Source organism: Armigeres subalbatus, chromosome 2 (genome assembly GCF_024139115.2).
Source record: "Armigeres subalbatus isolate Guangzhou_Male chromosome 2, GZ_Asu_2, whole genome shotgun sequence".
NCBI classification, from domain to species: Eukaryota; Metazoa; Arthropoda; class Insecta; order Diptera; family Culicidae; genus Armigeres; species Armigeres subalbatus.
In genome coordinates, this window is record NC_085140.1 from 123999538 (window position 1) to 124023349 (window position 23812).

The 23812-nt window shown below is 39.5% G+C and overlaps 2 protein-coding genes across 2 annotated transcripts in view; one reads left to right on the plus strand and one right to left on the minus strand.

The window, feature by feature from the left end:
- Positions 1 to 4750: 4750 nt before the first annotated feature.
- On the minus strand, positions 4751 to 6957 carry LOC134210785 (dnaJ protein homolog 1-like). The gene is made up of 2 exons (XM_062687045.1): positions 6716 to 6957; positions 4751 to 6649 (listed from the first exon to the last, which is right to left on the minus strand). The coding sequence occupies exon 2, from the start codon at positions 6631 to 6633 to the stop codon at positions 5554 to 5556; it is 1080 nt and encodes a 359-aa protein (XP_062543029.1). The 5' UTR covers positions 6634 to 6649; positions 6716 to 6957; the 3' UTR covers positions 4751 to 5553.
- A 15830-nt stretch (positions 6958 to 22787) lies between these two features.
- LOC134210786 (inositol 1,4,5-trisphosphate receptor) overlaps positions 22788 to 23812 on the plus strand; it is a 115894-nt gene continuing 114869 nt past the window's right edge. Inside the window, exon 1 of the mRNA XM_062687055.1 lies at positions 22788 to 23283. The gene's annotated coding sequence lies outside the window, so the exon portion shown is untranslated. The remainder of the gene's footprint in view (positions 23284 to 23812) is intronic.

Consider the following 23812-nt stretch of genomic DNA (forward strand, 5'->3'; position numbering starts at 1 on the left):
ATGCACCGATAAACACCCATGAATGCACCTCTGCACACTCTGCCATCTCTTCTTTTTTTTTACCTCCAACTAATCTTTCCTCTTAAATGCAACCAAATGTCAAGAAGGCTTATGTTATGCAACAGGAGCATCTTTTAAATACTGATCTCTTCATTTTCGTTGTAGTGCCAACAATGGACTTTTCCATATGAATACTGATCCTCCACTTATCATAATTCATTCATTATTTTATTTCTTTTCTCTCCGAGGCCGACACTCACTGTCATCAACATGTATTACTTCTCTAACTTCCAAGTGCTCAGAGGAAATCCATGTAACATTTGCATGTCATTCTCATCAAAATTTTACATTTTCCTGCTTCAGTAAATCTCATTAACTCCGCGCTCTCTGAGAAAAACAACAACTATCCAAATCAACGAAACTTCATCCGGAAAACCAGAAGTCTTCCGCCCTCTCACATTTCAGGAAACTCTCCGCACCACAATGACTACTGCAGAATTCACAGATTTCGCCTGACAACTCATCGTCCGGGAAATCCTATAAACTTCCGCTTGCTCCGCGAAAATGCCAAACATTTTCTCTATACCTTCAGAATCCACAGATTCTGCCAGATTTGCTTCTGGGAAATACTGAATATTTCCGCTTCTCCACGAGAACCATTCTCTCGAACTTTGCCCCCTGGAGAATTCTTAAAATTCTCGCATCTAATACTTGGGGAATCCTTCAGATTCCCGCCTACTCCAAGAGAATCACTCTGATTCTCGCAAAGTTCGCCCCACGGAGAATTCTCGCAAATTCTCGCGTCTTTTTTTCTCATCCAGTCGGCAGTGAAGCTATCATTTTCACTCCGCAAAATCCAACCAAGGAAAAGGTTCCACTGGTTCCAACATTTTTCAAACGAAACCATTACTTTCGTAATACAACGGCTAACCAGTATCCACTGGTTCTTTTTCGAAGAAAATCTGCAATATTTACCTTTTACGATCCCATCCTCGTCGCCAGTTGTGAGATCGCGTCCGCCCGCGGCTGCGACTAAATAAGACTGAGCTGTCACCATCTCAACAGCAATCATCATCATGAACAGTGTTGCCGAACACATAACAAATGCAAGAGCTACACACATTGGCGTAAATAAGGGGGGGTCGGGGGGGCCTGGCCCCCTCCAGACCTACTTGTGGCCCCCCCCCCAGAAAATTTTGAAAAGTAATTCCAACTTAGTCAGTTTTTATCTCATTTACATATTTCCTACATATTTCTTAATTTTGATTATGAATTCTTTAAACATATTTTTTGTTGCGTTATCACATCTATGACCATTTGTTCAGCAAAGCATCGAAATATTTAAGTTGGACCCCCGGAAACATTTTCTCGATTTTTAAGTTAAAATCAATGCCGCTTCTAATTCAGTTGCTAGCTTAAAATAATAAATTTGTTCTGCATTTGTTTGACTAGTATCCTGGTCGCAGAAACATAAAAACATAATTGTATTAAGATATAAATATTTCTGTACTATTAAACTACCATCCGCTTTAAAAAAGACTGAAGCAACTACATCAAAATGAGCACATGTACACAAATCCGGTCAATGAAATTTCGAACGACCATTCTTTAGAAAAATCTTCTAGTTAATCGCGTTAATCGTATGCCGCAAAACAGTTGATCAAATTCCTATGGAGCTTTTTGCTCTCGCTATATAATTCTGGCATAGAAAGATATAAAATTATGAAACTTAAGAATCTTTGTTACAATGACAGAAAAATTAACAACGCATTCCATTGAAAGTATTAGGACAAAACTTAGGCAACCTTCGCACTCACAACAGAGATTGCATTAAAGAAATATTTTTATAATCCTCAAAAGATCTTGTTCCATTTAATTTTTTGGCGATTTCATAAGGATCATCGGAAAACTCTTTTGTGCCTGCTTTAGTTAGAATTTGTTTTTTAGGTTAAAAAGAAATTAGATTTAGAAACCAGTTCGTATCAGAAAACATTTCTTTCGCAGCACAATTCAGATCGATTTGGTTGATTCTTTGATTTTTGCAGAGAAATCTCTCATCTATTCAGAAAACCATAATAAAGCCTCTTCCTAACGTCAGTAACTACAAAAACCCTATGTTATTCTGGAATTTGATTTATGACTCATAATTTTATGACTCATGGAATTAATGACTCATAAAAAACAGTTTAGGATTCCAAATTTGTGTTCATCGGTACTTAACTATTTCAGCACATAGCATATATTTTGGAATTGCATGAATACTTATATTGATTAAGACAAAATTTCTTGGAATTTATTCCACATATAAAGAGTTTCAAAAATTTCAAGTTTCAAAAAAAAATGAAGATCTTTATGCATTAAGTAATCATGGAAATGCTTGAAAACTTTCAGAAATATACTCATATCGAATTTCATTTATAGATAATTCGAAGAAGATTCTTGAATCTTAGATTACTCACTTATCCACATTTAGTAACATGGAGAAGCCAAGTTGACACAGACACAGCGTTTTGAAGCAATCACAGCATCATTGGAAATCAATTGTATTATTCGCGGTTTTTGTTATGTTAGTTCTAGGACGAATAAGCGATAAACTTAGTCAAACAATTTCTATTGCAATCCATGCGCACAGTGCTTTAAATCGCCTTTGAAAATTACATCCCACCAGCTGGTGCCATGGCCCCCCCTAGACCGAGACTCTAGTTACGCCTATGGCTACACATTTAATGACTGTTTACATATTGTGCATTTCATCATAAATTGTACGGTAATGCGCGTCTAATATACTACACCTAGGCTTTACTGCCGTAATCTGAAAACGTGACGTATACGCCATTTTCCAAAAATGGTGTTAACGAGTACTACTCATCGAGCTCTTTAACAGAAAAATGGAAAACATGCATGTTGTAAAATGGCTGTTACGTCACTTTTCCAGATTACAGCAGTTTAGGACCCAATTGGGTGCATGCCGCAAGGTATGCATATAGATAACCATATGGGATCAATAAGGCGACTACACCGGCAGGATTCGACAGCAGCCGCAAGGAGGACCCAACAGCAATAATCCTTTCAATAAAAACCAAAAAAAGTAGACGGATGAGCAGTGTCTGGCTGAAAAGGAGGACCCTTTCGCTAGACGAAATGGCCTTAATCGGTCACCCCTAAAGGCTAGCTTACACTTCGGGAAAATTTTGATTGACAGCGATTGACAGAGTAGAGGAATGGCTCAACTCGAGGCGGCACTAAATATATTATTACAATGAATGAAAAATGGAAAGAAATGAATTTTTGGTAGATGTTATATGTAAAGATGAAATATATGAAGTGATTAATACAAAAACATACTCAGCTCGCCCTTTATTTTATAACGTAGATTTTTTTTTATTAGTATTCATAACGTATCGATCAACACTACTGTTTTATCTCGACGAAATTAGTACACGAAGTAAGTCTGTGGTACCACTATTTATACCCTTCGAGAAATGGTTTATGTCAACTCTTAAAGGCACTCCTCTCAATCAGTGGAATAATGATTTTGACCCTGTCATCAGTACTGAAGGTCAAAAATATGTTTGCTTCCGAATTCGTTTTTGTACGGAGATCTTATTTCATTGCGTTCGGCATTTCGGAATCTCACCTTTACACAGAGCTCTAATCAGTCAGAGGGTTTAGCAGATCCACCTAATTCGCATCCGCTTCTTCTCTAATTAATCAGCGCTCTGAAGCTTAAGCCTAAGATTGAGTTACGTATTTATGATTTACTCCATAGACTCCATCCGAAAGGTGCAAACGGTGGGCCATCTAAAAGCTAATTATAGTCGTTCCATACTCTTCAGACCATCACTCATAAGCAGGGAATCAATATTCAAGCAACGCCTAACAATATACTCTTTGTCATCAACAGAGTTTGTTACTGACAAACGCACCTAGCGACAAACCTTTATCAGAAACCGAATACAATATGACAAGAATCATTTGCCTTGCATGCTCTGATATTTCCGAAAATACGATGCTAATTTTGTAATAATTCTTCGATTCTCGAATATTTCCATAAAAGCAGAAACTATGATAGGATAAAACCGAAATTTGCTCTACAAATAATGAATAATAACGGGATGAAAAGTTGGCAACAAGATTGTCTTCTTTTTTGTTGCTGACAAAATTTTTCGGATCTTTGTCATTATAATCTCCGACAAAAACAAAGCTTTGTCGTTGGTTCTTTTTTGTCGCTTGTTTCGCATGCGCATTCCAAAAAAATTGATTCCCTGCTCATAAGTATTAACAAGAGTAGTAAGAACTAGAGCACGGTGTGGTCGATCCGTAATGCACCACGAAAAGGTGACTACCCAGCATTACTACCCAGAAGTACGGCAGACTCAAGTGGGCTGGTCACTTAATGAAAATCAGGAAGAGCATCGACAGACTTAGATATTTGATATTATCAATTCAGTGCAAATCCGAATTATAGCCGCTAACAAAGTTGGATTTTTCTCACAATTCGTACGTTAAACCTAACTTCGGAAGTGGTGCGCTGTTTTCATTTGGTGATGTGCTATACAGCGCACTACTTCCGAAATTAGGTTTAACGTATGGATTGTGAAAAAAATCAAATTTCAATAGCGGCTATAACTCGATTTTCTACTGAATTTATAATATTAATGACGCTTTTTTCAACCAAATAGGTAAATTTAATCACAATAAATGTATGTTTCTGATTAGATGTGATATTTTTTTAAATTATTCAACTTGATTTAATTCAGTTTTACATTTGTTTATTCAAAATTTTTGGTACAACATCATTAACGTACTAGAACGTACCTTTTTATATTCTAAAAAAATGGACTACAACATTTAGCCGAATAAAATAAAATGCTACTAAAAAAACTAATATGTACACATTGATAGCAATAATCACAACGTTTCAGCATTTCATAGCTTTTAATTACTGTTTCATGTAACGAACGATAGAGGAGATAAATCTAACCATCTTTTTTTGCATTAATCGATTTGGTTGATGTACATTTCGACTAATAACGCTTATTTCTTCTAACTCCTCTAATAATTCAATCTCTCAGTCTTCTCTTGCATACAGGATAGGCGCGTGCCTGCCCCAAAAAAGTGAACGAATAATTTTAAAATTGAGAAACTATATACTTGATGTGTACAGAAAACGTTGGAGCAACATAACAGTAAAAATCCAAATAAATGGACCACATCGTTTTGAATTCAATTATAGATTTCGCTCACATTCACCTTAACAGTCCGCTCGTTCCTTGCCTACCATTTACCCTACATATTTACAACAAAGGTTTCTCGCGCTTTCCCATTTCGGTGAGAGAGCTTGCGCGCACGGAGAGGCAGCTGCGATAATCACGAGGACGGCGTACGTGACGACGATGATGATGACGCTGTCCGTCGTATCGACGACTTGCACGCAAGCAACTGACGACGACGTATTTTCCGTTGCTCTTTAGCTCTAGAATGTTCTCTCCCGACCGCTGCGTCGCTTTTGATGTTTTGCTTTGTCCCATATTTACTGCAGCTTGGCATTTTTTACGCACTGGTGTCCATGGGAAGCAGATCCGAAAGAATATCCTTGGCGCCCTGGTTCAGCTGGTTGGGGAACTGGATGTCGAAGGCCACCAGCAGGTCACCCCGCCGCGATGGTTCTTTGGGGAAGGGAAGACCTCGACCCTGAAGACGTTTCACTGTATTTGGTTTGGTCACTTCGCCAATAGTGCTGATGCTTAGCTTTTCACCGGACAGAGTGGGAACTTTGACCACCGTTCCGCAAAGAGCCTGACGGAGAGTTATTTTCGAAGTGTATTTGATGTCGCTGCCTTCCCGTTTGAAGTGGATATGGGGTTTGTCCCGAATGATAAAAACGATATCAGCGGGAACTTTCCCTGGCACCTGGTCCCCTTCCTTCGGGAAGGTAATTTTCGTACCTGCCTTCCATCCCGGTTTGACATTGATGCTGAGAATCTTTTCCTCTTTACGAGCTGATCCATCCTGAGACATGACCATCTTGGAGATTTTCATCTTTTTCTGGCATCCGACATTAATGTCCTCCAGGGTCACATACAGATCGTGCTCGATTGGTGGATCCTGAATTTTGTGCTTCCGGTTGGGCGATCCGTGCACATTGAACGATTGTGACCGGAATGCACCGGGGAATCCGCCACCTCCTCCCATTCCGCCACGTCCACCAAAACCAAACGGATCATCCGCTTCGCCACCGATGTCTGTGTAGAACATGTTGGAACCAATGCCATCGTTTCCGAAAAACACTCCGAATGGATCGCTTGTACCGAAGAACTGTGCGAATGTCGCCCTCGGGTCTCCATGGTACTGATATTGGAAGGTGCCGTTTCCGTCCATGCCACCACCGCCACCGCCGCCTCCAATTCCGCCCTTGAGGCCATCCTCGCCGTACTGGTCGTAAATATCTCGCTTCTTCTTATCGGATAGCACTTCGTAGGCTTCAGCTACCTCCTTGAATCGTTCCTCAGCTTCCGGACTTTTGTTCTTGTCCGGATGATACTTCAGGGCCAGCTTTCGATACGCCTTCTTGATCTCATCGTCCGTGGCCGTTTTCGCCACTCCGAGAATTTTGTAAAAATCTTTTCCCATCGTGCACTTCCGCTTTCTAGAAAGAACCATCGAGTCAAATTTTTCCCAAGTCGTAATACACCTTCCTAATCGAGCAAAATACCTTTTTCACTCGATTGATTCCAGGCAGGAATTTCACTTAATCAACACAATTCCGCGCTTTCAATAATCCTTTGCTCGATATCACTTCAAACTTTTCACTTTTTTAGCAATTTTCACTAAATTGCTGAGACTTCTGAAAATTCGATCCGAACTCTTGAATTTCTCCGAACTGATTGAACACGAAGTGCTTCGGGTGCGCCCGTTTTATTAAACCCCTTGCTTTTTCCAGAAGCAGCCGTCGAGAAGTTTCTGGAAACGGAGACTGCTAGAAAATGCGACAAGGTTTGTGAACAATCAGCTGTTTGACAAACGGGTACAAAGGTTCGAATGTAACAGTGGTGTTGGGGTGATTACGATTGCAAACAAAAACATTAATAACGTCATTCGCACGGTGTAGAAACGACCAGATGGAAAGAGAACAACACGATGGTCTTGCTGTGTTCGTGATTTTTCATCTCGCTTCTGAAGGTGTACCTTTAAACAATAATATTTTGATCGTTTTATTTTTTTTTTCAAGCATGCAGTTCGATTTCAAATTCTAGTACAACAGATCTAGCGATCTAGTACTCAGGGATGCCAGATATACAGACATGTCTGTATTTATACAGACTTTTGGTCTTGCACGGTAAAAAATATACACGTCCATGCGAACTGTTCTGCATTTGAATATGCACTACTTTGGAATCCAATCAATATCAATAGTTGAGCTTGTCGCATTCAAAGACCATCACTTCCATTTGACGTGCACAATGTTTTGAATTTAAAACAACAAAATAAAAAAATAGAATTACCTCAGCTCAGATTTGAATAACATACCTTTACTTGAAAGTCCTCCGTCTTACCATGACTCCATCTCACACTTCGAAATACCTCTTGAAATAAGCAGAACAGATGAAAGAACTGTCATCTATTTTTAGAACAACACCAATATCGCTCCACTCTTAAATCAATAGCCTTGAACCTGTAAATTCAATAGCATAGCACTTTCAATTCTAGTGGAGACATTATTGGTGCTGATCGAAGTGCTAATCATTTCAACATCCAGTGAGTAGCACTTTGATCAACAGTGTTGATGTTATGAAATTGTCTGCATTCAACACACTCGTGAAAGGTGTGACACCACTTCAAAATCAAAGGAATATCATTTTCAATAATAGTGATTTTGAAGTTGATCATTCAATAGATGGAACAGTTAAATTGAGCGTGTTGATTTTTTACCGTGTGCATACAGACATCATGCAGATTACAGACATTATACAGACTTTTGATTGATTTTACAGACTTTTACAGACATTTCTTATCTTTGGAGGAAAACCGAAGCAGAAAAAATCATGAAAACCTGAGAATCTCCGATGATGATTCCAGTATAAATTAAAACCTAATGTTGCTTCTGAAAACATTACATAGGGAATCCTGAGAGAACAACACCAAAGAAAATCGAACCAATTTTTCCGAGAACCCCGGAATTTTTCGTTCGGAATTCTTAAAGTAAGCCAGGAATATGCTTAAATGTATATTCTTTGAAATAATTGTACAATCTTCATAAAGATTTTATAAGTAATTCGAAGGTGAATTTGGACACTTGAATGGAAGCACTTGATTTTACAAGCATCCGCTGACAAAATGCTCTACAGAGTTACTAATGTCACAGACATTGCAGATATTACAGAAAGGGCTCCTGTCGAAATTATGCAAGGGCCGCCTGTGTCCGATTCGGAGCCGGGAGATGATCTGCTGATCCTCAAAATAGGGAATTTATGTCACGCCGATGTGGTCCCTTTAATTTTCCGGAGGTAAACGGATGTAGTTGTCCAGTTTTCTCAAATGATTTCCTCCATGCAGGTTTTGACATCACCAAACGGGACGATGTCGTAAAATATTGGCCCTGATGTCCGACTTCGGCAAGGAGATCCGCCAGGCACTCCGCAGTGCCCCAGGATCCAAAGGAAGGTCGTGTTCGAGAGCATGTTCGCTAAGATGCTTTGGATCCTGTTGCGCTTAGGCTTATCACTCTGGAATGTGGAGATGGCGCTGGCGCTGGCGCTAAAAGTACGATGATGGGTTCCCTGGACGGGTAGATGACGGCGCCGTGGCTGCTTCAGCCGAAAAAATACAGCACATATCTGGGAGGCAGTCCGAGATAGTGAAACCGGTCCCAGTGACCCTAATGCCGACTCCACCCATCTGTAAACCTGTGTTCATAATTGTGGAAATATCTGTGGCTTAACCACCGACCTTCTAAGAGCCACGGAATTGTCACCCCTGCGGAAATTGCAAACTATTTATATTCGCCGCAGGTCGTAGTGTGTCGATTCCAGCCCCTTTCAGCTAGGAGAGGGATCGCACGCGAACGAGCCGGCTAGCGGCAGATGGCCACCAGCGCACGGTGGCGAGTAACAATTCTGAATGTAGGAATGGTAGGACCTCCTGTTTTTGGTTCGATGAGGATGAGACAAGGTCCGAACCACGTTGGCTCTGGTCCGACAATTTACTTAGAGTTCGTGGAAGTGCGAAAGGAACGAGAGTCTCCGATTAATGGAGACTCCGAGAACTTCCACAATCTTTTTGTTGAAGAAGGGTTAGTCACCCAACCAGTGGAATGAGGACGTGTCCTCGAACGCTTTTGCTGGTTGTCAGAGTCTACCAAGTTCCGGACAAAAGCAAGGAGGTTGCCGGAAAATCCCCATTCTTGCCACTGTTAGAAGTCCTGATGGAGGCCTTGGGAACGTTTTAGATCCGCGTTGTAGGCGTTGTGCAGTACATCTTCCAGATATGCGAAGCACAGACAAACAGACATAACACATTGAACACTTGCTCGTCAAAATCATCGTCGTGCAAACACTAACGACATCTGTTGATTTCAGTTAGTTGGGCAAATCACGAACCAGATGGCGGTAGTGAGCAAACGTCAAACTCGAGCAAATCCGATGCGCGCGCTACGAGTGGTCGATTGGCCAACTAATGATTTTTTAAATTAACCAGTAAATCAGTGAACGATGGAAATTTTACGAGTGTTATGTCTGTTTGTCTGTGTGCGAAGTATGTGCCCGTGCCGTGTTCCGGGCGGAAGGCTTGTCAGCGAAAGCCGAACCTAAATCCACTTCTAATTTACAGCCGCTGTTTACACACCTTTTCACGGCTTTGAAGACACCTCTTGTTAGATAAATAGACCGGTACATTCCGGTCTCGAGAGGAAATGTTGTTTTTGTGGGTGGGTACAACGAGGGTTTTCCGCCATTCGTCCGAAAAGATTCGATCAGACCATGCTTGGTTGATCAACTCCAGAACCAGATTTTGGCGGAGTTGGGAAAGTTTTTGATGATGAAATAACCAACCATATCGAGAGCTGATGATTTTCCATTACTCATTGAGAGGGCGAAGGCGGAAAACGCAGAATTGAAATTGGCGTTTTGTGAATCCGGGGGGTCTCGAAAGATGGAGAGTGGCCGCTGAATCTCAGCTGGATAATCGCTAACGTAAACTAAATGAATTACAATTATTTTTGTGATACATACATTCTTAATTATTTCACATTATTAATTATTCCAAGGAACGAAAACTTATTACGAATTTCAGATTATTGAAGCCTTGATATTCGATGATATCAAAAATGTATGGTTCTGAGTAATTTTATATTTTCAGTATATACCTCTGAAGCCCCATACAGACAAATACAGACATTTTACTGAGATTAACACAGACATTTATAAATTGTATCTGGCATCCCTGAGTACTGCCGTATAGTGCCGTTTGCTCGAAATTCCACAGAAAGGAAAATCATCGGGAAAACAAACACGAATTCAATAAAATTATTAATTTAATTTAATTAATTTGTTATTATGTACTAGGGCTAGGGTAAAATGACTAATATTTCCGGTAATTTTATTGAAAATTCCATCGCAAATTCTTGTCAATTCCTTTGCAAAATCTATCAGCCTTAGGAAATTTCTTTGATAATTCATTCTCAAATTTCTCTCTCCACTTCAGGAATTCCCTCCAGAGATATTTCAAAATACTACGCCTTAATTTTTTTGACGTAAACGTCTAAGGGGAAGACTCGGATACAGGGTGACAAATGAAAATTTCCAAATTCGAGACCGTCTAGCATTGCTCTTCTTTCGACGTCGAAGCGAGGACATACCTGAGCAGTCAGGGCAGACGGGGACCTCCGCGTGCTCAAACCTGTGAAGGTACTGTCGGAAATTGCCATGGCCTGACAGGAATTGTGTCAGATGGAAGTGAACTTCCCCATGGGGTCTCCTCACCCAGCTTGATATGTCAGGAATCAGCCGGTGAGTCCACCTACCTTTCGAGGAGTTATCCCACTCGCGCTGCCTGTTACGCTCATGGGCTCCTCTGGTACGTAGCTCAAAACACTCGATCCTTGTCTTCCCGGATGACCAGCCCGACTGGCATCATGCTCGCTATCACGCAGGATGCGTCGTGCGATACCGTGCGGTAGGCAGATATCACTCTGAGACACATCAAGCGGAAGGTGCTCTCCAGTTTCTGCAGGTAGCTAGTTACCCTCAGTGCTTTTGCCCAGGACGGGCCACCGTACCTAAGGATAGATGCGGCAACGCCTGCCATTAGCCTACGACTACTGGCGCACACCATGGAGCTGTTGGACACCACCCTCGATAATGCCGCCACAGCAGCTTCTTGCACGCATATTCGACATGGCTACCGAAGGTGAGCTTGTCGTCTATGATGACCCCAAGAATCTTCAGACTCCGCTTTGAAGTGATCGCGACGTCTCCCACTTGAACAACTGCATGTTGTGCCGACTAACGGTTATTGACGATAACCACCTCCGTCTTATGTTGAGCGAGCTCAAGCCCTCTCGCACTCATCCTCATCCAGTCCGCTGTGGCGAATGCAGTTTCTTTATTTCTTTATTTGGTAACTATATTCATCTGACTGTTGTCTACATGAATTAAAAATTTTAATCTATAAGCACGTGGATCTTTTCAATCTGGACATGAAACAATTAGAAGACACATCAAAATTGTGGAGTTCCTCGACAGCCGTGAATGTACGAATCATTGAAGTCATCGGCTCATGATATCCAAAACCAGTTCGGTGAAACCTCAGTTGAAGTAAAGTAGACAACCACTTCGTAGAATTCTTGGTGCAACTCGGATGTGCAATAATGATAACAGCCTAGAACAATCAATTTCGCCGTTCAAGAGCTTAGAAATGAAGACTGCTTGTTGCATTCTTCGGCGTCGATCCAGCGTATCTAGTTGAAGCAAGCCACAGCGATCAGAATATGGCGGAAGGTTGTATGGATCACGCCAGGGTAAATTTCGCAATGCTATCCTGATGAACTTACGTTGCACAATGCACACTCTCCATTCGCAAACTCCATGTTACCTGATAAGGCATCCAAACTAATACGGCATTTTACAAAATCGGACGTACGAGAGAGCAATACAGACAGAGCTTTCAAGCAATGGGGATCGGTGAAGTCTTTTGAGATTTTTGGGATGAACCCCAATTGACGATTAGCCTTAGAGATCACATTAGACCGATGCAAGTTAAATGTAAGCTTGTGATCGAGCAGCACTCCCAAATCGCTGAATCTATCCGTTCTCTTCAAGGTAAAATCATTAATCGCATAATCATACAATACTGGCCTAGTGATTCGAAAGTAAGACATCACTATACACTTTGGAACGCTCACTGTCAGCTTATTTCTGGAACACCAATCGACGAATATGTCCAGCAAAGTTTGCAGACGAATACAATCCTCGATGGTTTGAACAACGATGTACAATTTCAAATCATCAGCATAGGCAAGCTTACAGGCTGGACCAAGCAGTAGTAACACGTCGTTGAAAAACAGGAGAAAAAGAAGTGGTCCTAGGTTACTTCCTTGGGGCACACCCGAAGAGTTGGTGAAGCGTAAGGATGTGCAGGCATCAATCTTAACTCGTAGTATTCCTCCTGACAGATATGAGTATAACCAATTTGACAACCTATTAGAGGCTCCAAGCTTCTTAAGCTTTGCAATCAAAATATCAGTCAAATGCAGCAGCGAGATCCGTGTAAATAACGTCCACTAACGTAGTGAAGTCTAGCAGATTTGTAGTTACAGAACGGCCAGGCATGAAACCATGTTGATCAGCATCGATGTAACACTTGACATGTTCAAGAACAAAAGCACTCGTGATCATCTCAAACAGCTTTGATGCAGCAGAAAGACTAGTTATACCTCGATAGTTTTTCACGTTCCGCTTATCACCTTTTTGCCTTTCTCGTACACTAAGTGTACGTAAAGGCTATAATATTGCTTCAAAAACAAAATTTTGATAGGAGGCCCGGAGGGCCGATTTTTATATACCGATCGACTCAGCTCGACGAACTGAGGTGATGTCTGTATGTGTGTATGTATGTATGTGTGTGTGTATGTGTGTATGTGTACAAATTTTGTAGACACACTTTTTTGAACTTCCCATTGTCCGATTGGCTCGCAACAAGTTGCAGTCGACGCGGAATTCAGTTCCATTGTTTGCTATTAAAAATTAGATCAATAGCTCATCGCAATCTGGAGTTATGGCCAAAAAACTGTTTTTGCGTATAAAAAAATAGCAAAATGTTCTACACTGATTACACCTAGATTCGAACTTCTGACCTCTGGGGTGGAAAGCGCTTGCTGTACCACATAACCATCGGATCACACTTGGTATGAGTGAATATAAGTCGTACAGTATTCATCAAATTGGTATATGTTCATTTCTTTTCCAAGCCACAGAGTTCACTCTGCTAGGGTGACGGTACCAATATTGGAAGTATTATTGTATCAATGAAAGAAAATATGTATTTGATAATTCGAAATTGGTAGTTTTAATGCATTAACTAATAGACAAACTTTGAATTAGCTAGAAATGAAATTGGATTCATTTCGTCTTGATAATTAATCTAAATTTCTTGGAGGTAAAATGAGCTCCACTATACTGCCGTCGCAAGCATAATAGTCCAATATTGATTTTGCTTGGAAGAAAATATAGAACAGTAACGCTTACGGCGGCAGTATATAGGTAGGAAAGCCAATTTGCTGGGGAAATTATTGTTTTCAATTAGTATTTATAATGGCATAATTACAACGTGTCGTTTCAAGTAAAGCAAACGTTCAGTAATGCAATGATGAACAATATTATTAAGAACCCATTGTCTCCACTGAGGGCATGATCGCCCTATAAGTGTTTATTTGGGTAACCTTTAACGAAGAGAAATCTGTTCAATAATTAATAATGTTTCTCTTTACTAAGCGTAATCAGGCCCATTTTTTCTATTATTTTGCTATCATGCGCTCGCATACCCTATATACGAGTGAACTTCTCAAGTGGTATTTTTTTTGTGGCGTGCAATAAGCGTATGGGAGCGCAGTTGGTTTGCGTGAGGACGCTATGCAAGCACATTTCGGCGGGAGCGAACGGCACTGCATTCGCTTCAGTCGCTTGCCGTCGGATGAATATCGCAGAAGGAAGCATCACCAACACACCGCATTGGCCCTGACGAAAGCGAGTAAACAAAATGGGAGCCGGATGATGCTTTTTTATTTCACCCGGCAAGGGATATAGGGCGTCAGTTTTAAAATGATTGGTAAAACGTTAAAACACATGTTAGCCGAAAATAGTTTAATTTTTCGGGTTCGAAATTTAATTTACTTTTAGATTAGCAACACGAAAGTCTAATTATTTCGATTAAAAAACATGTGTAGATATGTAGCCTAACATAAAGGTGAAGATTTCGGCTATCTGTTGGTGGTGTTGGATTGCGTGGGAGTGCTCTCGGCTCTCAGATTTGACAAATCGATGTTTTAATCTTAAACGCAGAGAAGTCGTTTTAAAAATTTTATATTGAGTTATAGAAAATAAAAATTGTTTATAAATATGTTTTTGAAAAAAAAAGTGGACCGAACGAGCGTCGAACATAGACTCTCTGAGTGAGAGCCTAGAACGATACCCCTCAGCTATCTTTGCTTCTTGGAAGCGAGGTGATCGGAGTAGAACAGGTTATACGCAATTTGCACTGATCATCGGCTGCTTGTGCATTCGTGTGGCAACGCGCGGGTGCTGTGTTTAGGTTCCGTGGCATATTCAAATCATCTGACGTTGAAAAACATTACGATTGAGTTTACATCATGTGCTTTTGTGTCAATTCGGTCAATTCATTTAAATATGTCACTTAATATTCATAATGTTTTGGTGTGCCGGGAAGCAACTTCAGAATCAATTTCAACATTTAATTTGAATCCTCTGTAGGCATTCTTCCTGGCGTTGCAGCAAATAATCCATATTGGCAAAACATGGCTGGCCTAACAATTAATTTGTTAATAAAACAATTTATTTTAGTAAATGGTTTTGATTTTTCTATAAATATTAATTTACTATATTCGTACCTTTTCGCTTGCATGCCTTCTGTTGAAAAACCACTGAGATATAGCCATTTGAAAATTTAGTTACTACGATTTTCTGCACGAATGTATCCGCGTAAGTTTTTTTAGCGAATCAATCCTAGTGTTAATTGGAACATTCATGGTGACAACATATCTGTTTGAAGATTTCAAATAGCACTCGGATTATGTGGAAGAAGCTGAGTTTCGGAAGGATTCGGAGAAAATTTTTCATTCTTGCAAATCAATGGAAATGTATCCAAACTTTTCTATCTTATCTTATCCACGCATGTTTTGGATCATGTAGTAATCTAAGTTCGATCATTTAGTTTGTCGATGACTCATTCCGGAGGTTAAATTTCAAAACGTGTTTTATGGTGGACTTCTGGTGCGAATATTTTTCGACAGCTCTGCCCAACAGTTTGTTTTTTTTTTTAAATTTACCTAATAACAGAGTTAAAACACTAGTGTGTAATAACTTATACTAAATGATAACAACATTATTTTTTTATTGGTCATTATTAGTCAGTATAAGTAAACAAAATCCGGTCCCCGATGATGCTTTTTTATTTCACCTGGCAAGGGATATAGGGCGTCAATTTTAAAATGATTGTTAAAACGTTAAAACACATTTTAGCCGAAAGTGATTTGATTTTTCGGGTTCGAAATTTAATTTTCTTTTAGATTGGCAACATGAAAGTCTAATTATTTCGATTAAAAGATTTGTGTAGTGTAGATATGTAGTAACAGTAACAGTAACATATAGGTAAATTCTTCGGCTACCTTTTGGTGGTGTTGGATTGCGTGGGAGTGCTCTCGCCTGTCAGATTTGACAAATCGATGTTTTAATCTTTGTTTACAAACGCAGAGAAGTCGTTTTAAAAATTTGGCATTTAGTAAAATAAAAATTGAATAAAATTTATTTGTATTATACCAAAAAATTATGTTTAAAAAAAAGAGGGTTAGGATGAGTGCCGAGTGCTCTCGGCTCTCAGATTTGACAAATCGATGTTTTAATCTTAAACGCAGAGAAGTCGTTTTAAAAATTTTATATTGAGTTATAGAAAATAAAAATTGTTTATAAATATGTTTTTGAAAAAAAAGTAGACCGAACGAGTGTCGAACATACACTCTCTGAGTGAGAGCCTAGAACGATACCCCTCAGCTATCTTTGCTTCTTGGATGAGAGGTGATCGAAGTATAACAGGTTATACGCAATTTGCACTGATCATCGGCTGCTTGTGCATTCGTGCGGCAACGTACCTGGTGCTGTGTTTAGGTTCCGTGGCATATTTAAATCATCTGACGTTGAAAAACATATACGATTAAGTTTACGTTACGTGTGCTTTTGTGTCAATTCATTCAGATATGTCACCTAATATTCATAATGTTTTGGTGTGCAGAGAAGCAACTTCAGACTCAATTTCAACATTTGATTCGAATCCACTGTAATGCATTCTTCCTGGCGTTGCAACAAATAATTCATATTGGCATAGTATATGTAATACATGGCTGGCCTAACAATTAGTTTGTAAATCAAACAATTAATTTTAGTAAATGGTTTTGTTTTTTTATAAATATTAACTTACTATATTCGTACCTTTTCGCTCTGTGTGGTTTTTGATAGTTAATTAATTCATGCTATACATAAGTCCTAAATCTTGTACTTCGCTAGACCAATTAATTGGAACCCCATTCATAGTGACAACATATCTGTTTGAAGATTTCAAATAGCACTCGGATTATGTGGGAGAAGCTGAGTTTCGGAAGGATTCGGAGAAAATTTTTCTTTTTTGGCAAGTCAATGGAAAATGTATCCAAACTTTTCTACAATCTAAGCATGTTTTGGATCATGTAGTAATCTAAGTTTGATCATTTAGTTTGTCGATGACTCATACCAGAAGTTAAATTTTAAAACGTGTTTTATGGTGAACTTCTGGTGTGAATATTTTTCGACATTTAACCTCTGGAATGAGTTATTGACAAACTACTAAATTATCGAACCTATATTACTAAATTATCGAAAACATCCTTGCTATAATCCATTACAAATTACACTAAGGTAAACAACGATTTTTGATTCCCTGACACATTATTGGCACAAGTATGCTGATTTAGGTAACACCAGCTCTGTCACGAGTAATTTATCAAATTTTGTACAGGAGTTTACCTGTAGATCTGAGTGATCTGATAAATAAGTTTAGTTCAGTTCAGTATAATATATACAAAAGCAAATTAAAATTAATCAACTTTAATCAAACCTTCGGTTAATCACTTCGAAATTTTCTCCATATGAAAAAACGCAACCCTAGTATCGAATTTGATCCAACTTAATAAAATCTGAAGAGAAGATTTTATTAAGTCGGATCAAATTCGTAAATTTTAGTTGAAAAGTGGTTAAATATCAATGACAAAAACGGAACTGCTCATCAGCAAAAAATGAATTCTTATCTATATGATGAAGAATCATACTATTCCAGAAGGTGCCAGAAGCCTAAGCTGGATTCTGACTTCAAAACGGAAACACTCGAAAATTTGTCATTTGACCAAAATTATGGATCATATTACCGAAGTTATGGATCATAATCACGATAAAAATTGCGCAAAATTGTATTTTTTATTAAATGTAGTTTTCTATGGATAAATTTTAAAACATTTAAAGATCATTTGTCATACGCTCATGGGAAAATAGCAGGAATGATATTGTTTTTCTTGATCATGTTTGAAGGTACATACTTATTTTCCAATTATTTGATTTATTTTTTTTTTCACTTAGTTATGCTTAGTTATGGATCTTAAAATTATTCTTTATGGATAAGCCTGAACTATTCTATGGATTTAAAGTAGCGTTTTATGGAACATTCAGATGTTTATGGATCGATTCAGATATTTATGGATCGTTGTTGTGCATTTAACGGTACAAAGTAAGGGCTGCCATAAACAAATGTGAAAAATAAGCCCTATTTAGTGTTATATTAGACTTGTATAATATGTTTGTCAACCCTTTTGAACGAGCGAGAAAGGCATCATCACCGCTAGGTGGATTAATCAGGGTTTTTATGTACCGGAACCATGAACGATTGTTTCCAAATTGCCGGAAAATTGGAGTCATTAAATGATTGGTTGAAAATTTTGGAAAGTGGCTCCGATAGTGCATAGTGCGATAGGGCGAGAAGTTGCATTTTAGTTTTTTGGCAGCATTAGTAATCATAACTGGTGTTATGTGAAACGTGTCCAGGTCCAGCAGATTGCGTGGCACATCGAAAATGGCACAGTCCAGCTCACACGAAGCTACGAGCTCCGATGTAAAAACCGATGAGAAATGAGTTGATCGCATGTGCTGCGGTTAGTTCTACTTCTGGAATTGACTCCCCGTAGACCTCTAGGGTTACATCGTTAGCAAAGCCGACGATCTTCACACCAAGAGGGAACTTAAGCTTCAGCACTCCATCATACATCAGGTTCAATAGTACCGGGCCCAGGATTGACCATTGCGGTACTTCTGCGGTAATAGGAACGCTTTTCTGACCGGCATCGGTCCGGTATAGTCCCACCGGCAGGCTAAGCCAGCGTAACGAGAGCGCGATGGCATCCCAGCTTGCGCTATTGAATGCGTTCTTCACGTCCAGTTAGAGATGTCGCAAATTAATCGATTACTTCGATTAATCGATTCATCGTTGTGATAATCGATTAATTTTGAATCGATTATTACCCAACGATTAATCGATTCAATAATCGAGAGGAATCGTGAGTAATCGATTAGTTACTAATCGATTAATCAGAATTTTACGACATCATAAGGTTGTCGAAAATTAATTGAATATTTCGATTAATCGATTCATCGTTGTGATAATCGATTAATTTTGAATCGATTACTATACAATGATTAATCGATTCAATAATCGACAAGAATCAAGAGTAATCGATTAGTAACTAATCGATTAATCGGGATTTTACGACATCTCTACGTCCAGTGTCACCAACGCACAGTATCGAATTCCTCTCCTTTTCCTTTGGTTCGCTACCTCTGCAGTCTTTAGCACTGAGTTGATAGCGTCCACTGTGGACTTACCCTTCCGAAAACCAAACTGGTTACTCGACAGTCCATCCGTACCCTCTGTGTACGGGGTGAGCCTGGTTGAGGATGATCCTCTGGAGCAATTAACCCGTCGTGTCGATCAGGCATATTGGTCTGTACGCCGATGGGTCACCCGGAGGCTTCCCGGCCTTCAGCAGGAGTAACAACTTCTGCCTTTTCCATCTCTCAGGGAAACGACACTCGTCTATAGGCATCTCTGCATAGCTAGCCTCAACATGTTCGGGTTCGCTATGATCGGTGCCTTGAGTGCGCTGTTTGGAACTCCATCAGGCCCTAGAGCTTTGTTCATCGCAAGGGTATTAGCCACTCTTCGTTCGTCACCGGAGCCACCATTTCGGCCACACTCCCAGCACCTTGCAGCGCAGGAGGCCAGGGACTTGTGGCTCAGGGCGAGAAGAGTACTTCGATAATCCTCGCCAACCGGTCCGCCCAAGTAACCACCAATTATTATTAGATCAGATTTAACGATGTAAAGATGCATTTATTCATTAAACTGTCAAGCAACGATACAGTAATTCAGTATTACGAATGCAGCGATGCATTGCTTATGTTTTATTTCAACATGTCAATATAATGAAGCATTATATCTGTCGTGAAGGGGCCTTTTTCTACTTTAAGTCAACTTTAATGGTATTATTTGCAAGCATATATAGCTCCATGGTTACTTGGGCGGTGGCCGTTCGGGGGGTGAAGAGCCCCCTTTGGTCTTGGCCATAACGATCCTGTAGGCGTCACCCCACGGATTCGCGTTGGCACCCTCGCACAGGTTGTCGAAGTACGCCCTCTTGCTGCTCTTAATGGCCTTGTTAAGGGCCAATCTCGCAGCTCGAAACGCTTCACGAATAACAATTAATATAGTGTTTGTAAAAAAAATAGACACTGTGCTACTATGAATTAGGGCAGTAGTCAGTATGGTCGGTTAGCTCAGTGATGCCTTACGGGCGAAAGAGCTAAAACCAAGGCAAAAACAAATAAATAGAATCAAAAAATAATAATTTTAATTATTTCTATGAATATGGTTGGTGCATGAGCATAAATGTCAAATCTAATCAATTCACAGTCCTTTCTGATCGAAATTGATTTAAATGACGCTAAAAGTAGCATCACACCTTGGGAATCTTGTCCATTGGTTTTGTTCCTATGTGCTCCCAAAAAGCGGGACTCGTGCTCCTTGCCAATTTATAGTCTGGTTTACAGCTCGGGCTCTCGGAGAATTCCGCCAGATATTATTTTAAATTTGGCCGAATTTCTAATTTTTCATAACGGAACAACATAATAAATCCCATCCACACACATGGGAGGGAAATTTGCAGACAAGCAATCCTTAAAATAAGTGAGGCCCTTAATCTAGCCTTTAATATGACCAAATTTTCCTTCGGTTCGAAATTGCCTTAAACCCGATTTTGTTCAGTAACTGTTGATTTATAGATTATTTTTTATGTCGTTGTTTTTTTATAGTGGATGATTTCAAAATATTCAGAATGATTCTTAATGTTCTTAATGTTTTGGTTCTTAATGTTTCGGAAAAATCAACTCCAATGATGTTATCGATCATTTAGTAATTTGCGTTCGATCATTTAGTAGTTTGTCAATAACTCATTCCAGGAGCTGAATTTCAAAATGTGTTGTATGGTGGACTTCTAGTGCAAAGGTCTACAACTCTGCCTAATGGTTTGTTGATAGAATTCAACTAATAAAGGAATTATAGCGCTAGTTGCAGTAGCTTGAACTAAATGATTGGAATTTTGTTATCATTTAGTCTAAGTTACTGATACTATAGCTATAACTACGTTACTAGTGGAATTCAAACAACGAACTATTTGGCAGAGTTGTAGAAAAACCATCGCACTAGGAGTCCACCATACAACACATTTTGAAATTCTGCTTCTGGAATGAGTTATTGACAAACTACTAAATGATCGAACGCAAATTACTAAATAATCGATAACATCCTTGGTTTGAAACATATGTGGTAAACCAGATCTGAAAAAAAGTTCATACTTCGGAAGATTTAAAAAGAATAATTGAAAATGAACTTAATCTGAAAAATGGAATGTCTGTTCCCGCGCTTCATTTGATTGACGTTGAGGCGTAGCCTGCTTTTCAGGAAATAATTGCCTACCAATTTACTGATTCCATTCAATCCTGGTCGGTGAATTCTAGGAGCCCAATCAATGCTGCATCTTATTCAAGGCTAGCATGAATACAAAGTATGTGCCACAAGAATGATAGCAATGAGAAGCAAATGAAATTAATGAGAATGGAAATGTCAGCAACGTATGAGACGTTGCACATACATTTGAAGTGTCAACTTTCTTGAGTGATGAAAACTTTGAATACCCCTTTTTTTTCTTGAGAGTTCCCAGATGCATTTTTAAGTAGGGTACAATGCCCAATAGTGGACCCCCTAGTAGTGGAGTTTTGCTCTTCCTGTCATAAGGCTTAGAAATTTTCAACATATTAACTCTGCTTGATATCTAGCAACAAGCTCTGCATAAAACATACATACATACATAAAACACCCAAATACACGACGTTATTCGTTGAAATTAACATTTTAAAGTCTAACCGAATTCGCTCTATAGTAGACCTCCTGGGGGTCCATAATAGGAAATTGTTTCCCTATAGTCGACACTTCATTTGATTTTCATGTCCCGTTTCGGGACGTTCTTCTTCCCTAATATGGACCCCCCAAAATATTCCTATAATGAACACTCTCGTGCTTATTTTTTATAGAAAGGTAAAAAATCATTTAATTTTACTTTCCATAGCATTTCCAATGCATGTAATCAAATCATAGGACTGGAAGGTAGGTTCTCCCGATAGAATTTTATAGCAAAATGTTGACATTGCGCAGTAATAATGCAAAAATGGCTGGAGGGCCCACTATTGGTTGGGGGTCCACTATTAGGCACTTTACCCTACCCGAAGAATGATGCTACACTTTCGGCTAAAGTTTGAATTTCCTTTGAAAAAAATCTTAAGCTTAACAAGCAATGAAGGGTTACCTTCCATGAAAAATGTTGAGAACCGCTGAGATAGAGCGATGTGGCACATGTTCATCAGGAGTTGACGAATCATTTAAGTAATAGTTAATTCATCTTATCCGTGTCTCTCGTCTGCATCACTCTACAGATAATACATTGTACGTTTAAGCAAATTTCTAGTTTTGTCAATGTTTAAAAAAAAATTAAAAAAAGTTCTTCTCTGGAAAAATCTCAGAATCTATTGCAAAGGCAAATAAAGCAATAATTCATAAACCAAAATCTGCAATGAGAGCAACAACCACCCACGACGAATCTTATTGGAAACTCCCCAACACCACCCATTACGGAAAGGAAAACCTTTTGTTTTGAAAAGACTTGCGAGCGACTTGTGTGCATGATGTGATGGAGAGTGAGCAAAAGCGTCCGCATATACCGCTTGTTGCAGGCTGAGCAGGTGGGAGCGCTTTTTGGAAGCAATCTCGATTCGATTCGATCGCAACGCAACCCTCTCCGCTCATCAGTCGATGGCAAGGTGTTGTACGGTTCGGTCACAGTATTCGGTGAGTGGTGTCTTATTTGTGTAATATGCTCCCCAAAACTTCCGGGTGAAAAGTGTGGGGTCAACTGGGTGGGAAGAGTGTAGTGGAGCCGCCGTCTTCGCTCATGAACGTGTGTGCAGCCCCTCGTTACTGGAGCTGGAGTGTTGTTTGTTTTTCCGCTTACTCTGAGCGTAGGAAGGTGAAAATGGTGTGAAATGCGCTTTAGGGTGGTTTATAAAGGAGGCATAGACCAACTGCTTCAGGTCAGGCAATTTGAAAGCAATTAGTTCCATTTGACGAAGAATTTTCTAGTTTGACATTATTATAAGCTTCAGATCGTCATCTGAACAAGCTATAAAGCACAATTAAAATTAATTGGGCGAAACGGGTGTTCGAGGCGACACTTGAATCTACGAAAACAAACGTGGATAGACACAACACGGGATTATCGCGGGAAACGAGAGAAGTCGAACGACTTTCCTCCACCGAAAGCACAAGTACAAGACACATAGCTTCTTTGTAGTATACACGATCGGTGATCTGGTGAGTAACTACTGGTTTTGACAGGTTTTGACTACCTTACAACATATCTTACTTAAACAGTTTGATTTACTAAGCTTTCCAGCACTTTATTAGCATAAACAGACAGGCATAACATTGAACATTGACTCATCAAATTCACCTTCGTATAAACACTAACGACATCTGCTGATTTAAGTTAGTTGGGCAAATCACGAACCAGGTGGTGGTAGTGAGCAAACGTCAAACTAAAGCAAATCCTATCCAGGCGCCTCGAGCGATCGATTGGTCAACTAATGATTATTTAAATTGACCAGTAATTAGTGAACGATGAAAATGTGATGAGTGTTATGTCTGTTTCTAAATTTACAATACCCTTTTCTTACTTTGCACCATAGAGATGAAGTGGTGCGCTTTGATTACTCTATAGGCTTCGAATTGACATGCGTTGTTATCGCCCCACTGAAAGCTGCACAGACATCTGCAAAAAGATAAATGAAAATAAATTATATAAGAAATAATACACTATCAAATAATGGTGAGGCCACGAAGT